Below are 7320 nucleotides of genomic sequence, written 5' to 3'. Positions count from 1 at the left end.
TCATCTTGAATCTTACTTATTTATGAGGCAGAAACAGAATGAAATTCTCGGTTGAATTCATCCTGAATTATTTAATCCGAAATGGTTAATTCCATACAAAGCCTGGGCAGATCCCTCCTCTGTTCTGATAAATACTTTATCACTGTTCCTAAATCGAAAAACAGCAGGAGGAGAAAGATGGGAGCGAAAAAAATATTTCTCACTGTTTCTTGTTGTGCTTTGTTTTAGAAAGTGTTGGTTTAAATGTTTTTGTGCTAAATTTGTGAAGATTTCTTTAATAATTGAAGCTGGTGGAAATTTTCTCTTTATATATATATATATATATATATATATAAAATATTCAGCCTCACTGATCCCCGCCTTATTTTTCTGTTTATTTTGTATAATGCTTCTTATTGCTTGTATCAGAAAATCACCTAAGTGGATACAGATGTAACACTTTCTTAAAATTACTTAAGAGGTTTCATGAAGTATTTGGCACACAGTGGATTTTCTTGCAGTCCCAGGTTGACAGTCAAAAGACGCCTAATGAAAAGGGACGCATCGCTGATTGCAGCTATATCTGGAGCCGAGGTGGAAGTGGCATCGATTTAACAATTTAGCAGTACCCTCCTCTGTGTGTTTCCATTAGTCACGGCTGAATACCACCCACTTCCCCCCTTTCACTTCCTCAAAACTCACACACACACACGTACACACACACACATACACACACACACACATACACAGACACAGCTGCAAAGGTATATTCCACTATCCCTGAGCAGGGTTTACAACATTTAAACTGATAACATTAGTGGTTCCAGCACAGTGGACAGCGGACATAAGGGCACACACAGAAAACTTTGCCATGCTACAGAATACACCATTTATTTTTGTGACTCAGTGTATGTGCAGGCTATTGTGCATGTGTACAATATTGTATCATTTTTATGTGTGTGAATCGTACAACCTTGCTGCAGGGAAGTGTGTGTGTGTATGTGTGTGTGTGGTCACAGTTGTTTGCTCACATTTGTCCATAAGATTTGTCCATAACAATCAAAGTTGACAGAGAGAGAGAGAGAGAGAGGGCATATCAAAATGTCCAAAAAGGATCACACTTTGTTTATTGACCATTCGCTTAAACCTTTTGCCAAACAGCAATTTTGCCATTTGTAGCTGAGCGTCCATAACTCGGCTCCTTTTCTCACAAGTTTGGAGGTTGTTGAAATTTTCTTTCCAAAAACCAGAAATAAAAGTGCAAAGGTGTAAGAATTGGATTAAGCTGCAACCGTCAGCAAGCCAAGCTTTGTAGCTTACTACTGTCTGTAGCATTAGGTTAGTTAAGTTCTGCTAATTATTTTCAACGAGCGTTCACTATATTTTTTCGTGGGTTCAAACAAAAGAGCCACTCACTTCTAGCAAATCCACGGTGAAGCATTTTTCTCATTGTTTAGAAGTCAGTCCAGGTTGCAATCATGCTAACGTTAAAGCTAAGGTAGGTAATACAGGAAAAGCTAGCAAGAGCAGGCGACACTTCAAAAATATGCAACCAATACGTCCCATCCCCTCCAATCAGCCCTCTTGTTAAAGCTCGGCCACCAAAAAATATGAACACGCACACGTGACTCACTCGCTAACTTTTGGCTAATGTCTCTGTTTCAGCGGTTTATGTCTCTCCGGCATTCGGTCAGATGAAATGATTGGTCGTGTTTATTACAGCCCTGCGAGGGCCACAGACAGGGGCTTTTCTTTCTCTTCTTTTTTCAGACGACTTCATTTATTAATGGCTATCAGGACATTCTATTTCAACAAATAAAAAGGATATCCCATTAAACTTACCAATCCTAACTTTAACGGCCCTGCCCTGCTCCTTTAGGAGCAATTCAGGTTTTGTTTACACTCCAGCAACATTACATTTACATTTGCAAAACGCGCTGATTACTCCACATTTTAAAAGCCTGCGTGTCTTCTTTGATCATTAAGTGGTGATGGTGCCGACCTTTTCCCTGTGACATTAGACTTTCGCCTCAGTCCTTTAGCTTAATGTCCAGTAGGCTTATGTGGCCGTCAAGTGCATATTTAAGACATGTTTACAACTTGCAGTTTTAAAAAGTCAGTCAGAGTTGGAGTTTTTCAACTAAACTAATGGACAATGTGATGAATGAGGAGTTTGAAATTCTCTCTCTCTGTCTTAAAACCTATTTAAAAATATTCACAAATTTGACCGCTGCATCTGCCAAAGTTACTGTGCAAGAATGGAAAGATTGACTGGCGTAGCCACAGTGACTAAAAGGGAGGTGCTCAGCAAATGGTCAATTGGTCACAACAACACAATATAGACTTCATGTCCAGCAGTCTTTGAAATATTCCGTTGTTGATGGGTTGGTTGGACTACAAAGATGAAGTAGACCTAACAAGTTCAAAGGATTGTCCGGGTATTCTGATGTCTATCGCGGCATCATTAAAGCCTTTCCACACTTCAGCTGGTTTGGGCTGTTGGAAAGGGGGACCATGGAATACTCCGTCCACCCATTCTCGGAGCGTGGCGACTGGTGATTCCTGTTGCCTGTCTGCCTTAGTGAGCCCCATACTTGACGGATACACAGGAGAGGAGGAGCCGTTGGACGACAGCATACAAGGAGGGTACTCTGGCTGCAAGCTGCCATCCAAAGACACAGCGGTGTGAGCGATGGACCATATTTTCGGCTTCGCATCTGTGTCTCGAAGGTCTGGGTTTGGAAAGAAGGAGGTGTTTTGGTGCTGGACTGGTGTGAGTCTGGGGCAGTCCGGGGACAATCTGTCTTTTCTGTGAAGTGTTTCAGGGTTGTGTGTGAGGTGCTCATGTGGGAGATCTGTGTTTGGGTTTTCTTCATTGTCCTCAGGTAGGAATTGTGGCTTCGGTTCACAGTCGGAAGCATCGGACTCCAGCAGGTCGAAGTCCTCGAGATCACTCTGCAGCTCGGCACACTGTTGATCTGCAAAATCAATCATACAAAGAATAATAAGTTTGTGCATGCTACCTTGACACAGGAGAAATGCAGTGACTGGTTGATTCAAGCCTTATGCTTACCAGGATGGTCTTTTTCATCTTTAACTGGCTTCTCAGCTTCATCACTGTCATCATCACAGCCCCGATCATCAGAGCCTTTACAAGCTCGCGGTGACCACGTCACCTTGTTCTCCTTCTTCAGCCTCCTGCGTGCATTGGCAAACCATGTCGACACCTGAGGGAGCGAGGGAGCAGAGGTCATAAAAAGAGATAAAATCGTAGGGATAGTGGAAAGAAGGAAGTTAAACAGCCATGAAGGGCAGACTAAAAGAAGGGAGGGGAAGGAAAGGAGAATATAGGAAGTAAAGAAGAGACTCATTTGTTAAAATTCAAATTTAAAATGTGCTACGCAAACAGATAAAGAGAACAGTTGAAAGTTAAGGGCAGGAAATTGAAAGAAAATCAAACTGGGACTCATTATTGGGCAGCAGAGTTGAAACTTATACTAAATGCAACCCCTATTCACCTGTGTGAGAGTCATCCTGGTGATGATAGCGAGCATTATCTTCTCTCCCTTGGTGGGGTAGGGGTTCTTCTGGTGCTCCTGCAGCCAGGCTTTCAGGGTGCTGGTGGTCTCTCGGGTGGCGTTTTTACGACGAGAAGCGCCATCAGAGCAGGAATACCTGAAGAAAATTGTAAAGTTTCCACATAATATTCAGCTCTGTCTTAGTGGAAGTGAGCGAGTGAGCCTGTCATTTATGAGAAACTATATATTAAATAATATATGAATGATGTCTTATAGGATAGAGACTAACAATAAAACCACTGCTGTAAAAGCTCCACCTTTTCCAGCCACGAAATCCCAGAGAGGATATTATAGTTATAGTATAATAACAATACCAAGACAGTGAGAGTTTATGACACATGATATATATTTTTCCTCTCTAAGTCTCCATTCCTTAGCAGGACATCTAACATAAAGATAGAAATTTAAATGTGGAAAATAAGGACGAGACTTACCCATATCTGTCGTAAGAATATTGTCCAAATGTGTATTCATAGGGGTAGTAGGCAGGAGTCTGAGATGTCCCCACATGCACAGATGCAGCTCCGTCTTTTGGATCCAGTGGCCCCTGAAAAATAATTGGCACATAACTCACATAAATACAAAATTCATCAGAATCCCTGAAATATTCCAACAACAGGAACACTCGAGTGACTTTAGAAAAAAGCTGGAAATTATTAAATTCCATTTTTTTCTGTTTCAAATAACATTTCCATATCATTTCAGACAAGGTATAGTCTTCAAGAATGACAGGGTCCCTGGTTCCCGGATGCCTTATTACGATTCTCGTGTAAGAATTTAAGTAAATACTTAATTGTCTTGTGAATGAACTGAAAGCGAATGGTGAGACTCACTCTGGGATAGAGCGCTGTGGCGTCGCTGGTGCAGGTGTTGTAGTAACCTTGGCTCTTTGGGTAAGGGCCGCTGTAGACTCCGATGCCGGTGCTCGGGGTGAGCTGGTGCCCGGGGGAGCGCAGCACCGGGTGAGACGGAGGCGTCCCCGGCTCCAGACAACCGGCCAGAGAGCTTGAAGTCATCAGAAACTTTGTCAAGAAAATTGCACGATTAACACAACTCGTCACAGAGAAAGAAGTGACAAGTTTGCCAACATTTAAAACATTTAAAAAATATAGCTACGGTAACAAAATTCCAATGCAAAATTGCCTCTTTACAGTTTGCATTTCGTTGACACTGTTATTATTTGCTTTACAAGTCAGTTGATCATTTAGGTTAAATCTTGGAAGACATCATTTTTTTTTAAATGCCAAGGAGACGCACGGGAAATAGTCTGGAGGCGGAATTGTCATATTTTAAGAATATACCAAGAAAACAATTATCGTCTCTCTGAGGCTTAGCAAGTCTATTAACATGGCTCAAGTCAAGTCGTAACTTAAATGTCGGTAAACATGCGTAAAATATCGACAGTACCTGCGGTGCGGTGGAGTAGGGGTATCCCAGCTGAGAGTAAGCCATGGCTCAAATCTAATCTCACAGGCAGGAGCAGGAGCGCAGACCCGGGACCACATGCAACAGCATCCGTGGCACAGGAAGACTTTCACCGCTGTCACTAGTTCCCGAGCGAGTTTTTCAGTTGATCATCTACCACCTAATCCAGACGGGGACGCGCGGACATTTACGCACCACTTTCATTTTACGCACGGCGAAGGACAGTCTTCAAAAAGTAACTTCTCGGCTCCCCCTCCGGTTCCACCTCACTCAAGTCGCTGCTGCAGCTTCTACAGTGTGTGTCCCTGCTTAGGTTACAATCCAAAGCGACTGTGTGTGTATGGGTGTGTGTGTGTGTGTGTGTGTGTGTGATCAAACCGTTCATCTCCCTATGATGCGCTCTTTGGCTTTTAAGGCGCGTCTCTCTGACGTCAGCGCAGGACTCTGGTGTGTATGTGTTGTGTGTGTGTTCATATCAAGATGAAGAAACTCACCTAATTAACCCACCCCCACCACACACACACACACACACACACACACACCTGTCCCTCACATCCAATAGAACAACCTCTCACACGCACAAGTGCGCGCAAGCACCCAAAAAAAAGTCCCCAGGCGTAATGAGAATATGAGAATGTGATCAATTCTCCACACACACGCACACACACACACACACACACACACACACACACACACACACACACACACACACACAGTTGTTATGGCCAGAAGGGGGATCAGGAACGTGATGCTGTTGACACCACATTGACACCAGATGATTGATGACTACAACCTGATATTAGCATAATCGTTTTGCCCTGTAGTTTAGATAAGTTGTCACCACAGAGAAATCTCCCTGTCATCCACATATTCATGAGTGGGGAAATTTCAGGTCTCCTCCGAGCAAATTAATCAAAGAATAAACACTCCTCCGTATTCCCTTGAGTAAGCACCTTTACCAACTGAATGGCTTGTCATGTTTTTAATAACAGAGTCTTAAGCTGCCCAGCTCAAGTGGAAACATTACTTCCATTTCTTCTCATTTAGATTTTTTATTCATCTTTTATGGGTCAAGGAGGACAGAGACAGGGGCAAGTGTGAAATTGTTGTGTGGGGGAAATGTTGGAGGGAGCATGTGGTGTTAAAATGTTTGAGTGAAAATGGCAGAAGTAGGGATGTTAAGAGGAGGGACGGGGCAGAAGGGCAAGTGTTACAGAGGTAGAGGAGTTGGGGACTGTACGGACACTATCAGGAGGAGGAAGGGGAGTTTGTGGTAATGGTTTGTGGAGATGTATTTAAATTCCTCTTTAAATTTGTTCATCCCACTTGTTCTGTATTATCTAACAATAGGTGTTTCACTGGGTGCATCCATGTCTTGCAGAAATGACGTACAATTGTTTCTCCAATTACACTGTGGTGACAAGTTAAACTGGAACCTGGATTATGTTCAGAGTAAAGGAAGCACAGGACCGTGACGAGAGAGTTCAGGGTTTGCAGCAGACTTCTCTGTTTTGGTTTAGACAAATCTGTATACTTCTCATTATAACATAAACCATCTATACTGTAGTGTTTTGCTCTGTTGCAGAGCTGTGTGCAGTCCTCTCTTTCTCTTCCTGTCATTGTCGGAGTGGCCGTCAGCAGCTCCGGTAGAAATCACGCCGTAAAGGGGACTGAGGGCAGATACAAATCTAGCCTTACGGATTGATAGTTATGAAATATTGTGATGAGGCTATATAGTTATGACATTGACTGTATTTAGTATTGAATTATTGTCTTGGAAATGTGTAAATGTCTATATTTGACAGTGTTTGTGAAATTGCCCTCATTGCCAGAAGAAGGGAACAAAGGTTACGCACTGCAGGTTTAAGGAGCTACTTATTTTAACCATAGACTATAAATAAAGATGGATGACTCATTGTCACTTCATCCCAATATCCAGAAATGATGTCAAAACATCCTGAATAAGAAAACTGCAACCTTGTGGCGAGGATGCCATTAGGAGCCAGAGTCTGTGCAGTAGCGATCAGAAGGTGGAGCCGAGGTATTGAAGTCCCGCCAATACACACGCTTGACCAGTTGCAAGTCAGTCACAGCTTAAATGGCAGATACCATCTTTGAGAAAAATCAGTTTCACATATATTTTTACACTTTAGTTTGGTCCATGTCCCATCAACTAACATGAAGGAGGCAGGGTTAATGACATATCCTGCAGCCAGCCACCAGGGGGCAATCAAGACACTTGGCTTCAATTTTGGGGAGCCGTCATGTCGTCCATCTTTATATACAGTCTATGATTTAAACCCAAGCATTCATCTTTTCCTAACCATGTAGATTTTGT

The 7320-nt window shown here is 42.7% G+C and overlaps 1 protein-coding gene across 1 annotated transcript; it reads right to left on the bottom strand.

Moving 5' to 3' along the window:
* Positions 1 to 5367, bottom strand: irx4b (iroquois homeobox 4b). Its single transcript, XM_035182024.2, has 6 exons — positions 4965 to 5367; positions 4391 to 4579; positions 3992 to 4104; positions 3498 to 3654; positions 3053 to 3206; positions 1 to 2957 (listed from the first exon to the last, which is right to left on the bottom strand). The coding sequence occupies exons 1-6, from the start codon at positions 5007 to 5009 to the stop codon at positions 2374 to 2376; spliced, it is 1242 nt and encodes a 413-aa protein (XP_035037915.1). The 5' UTR covers positions 5010 to 5367; the 3' UTR covers positions 1 to 2373.
* Between the last annotated feature and the right edge of the window lie 1953 nt (positions 5368 to 7320).

This window comes from Hippoglossus stenolepis, chromosome 17 (assembly GCF_022539355.2).
Source record: "Hippoglossus stenolepis isolate QCI-W04-F060 chromosome 17, HSTE1.2, whole genome shotgun sequence".
NCBI classification, from domain to species: domain Eukaryota; kingdom Metazoa; phylum Chordata; class Actinopteri; order Pleuronectiformes; family Pleuronectidae; genus Hippoglossus; species Hippoglossus stenolepis.
The sequence above is the reverse complement of the archived record's forward strand: the minus strand, read 5'-3'. Positions and strand labels throughout refer to the sequence as shown.

Excerpts from the sequence above, each read along its gene's own strand:
- irx4b (XM_035182024.2), bottom strand. The coding sequence starts at position 5,009 with ATGGCTTACTCTCAGCTGGGATACCCCTACTCCACCGCACCGCAG. Across the intron at positions 4,105-4,390 it reads CCACAGCGCTCTATCCCAGA|GGGCCACTGGATCCAAAAGA; the intron begins GTGAGTCTCACC and ends ATTATTTTTCAG. Across the intron at positions 2,958-3,052 it reads AGATGAAAAAGACCATCCTG|ATCAACAGTGTGCCGAGCTG; the intron begins GTAAGCATAAGG and ends TTGATTTTGCAG.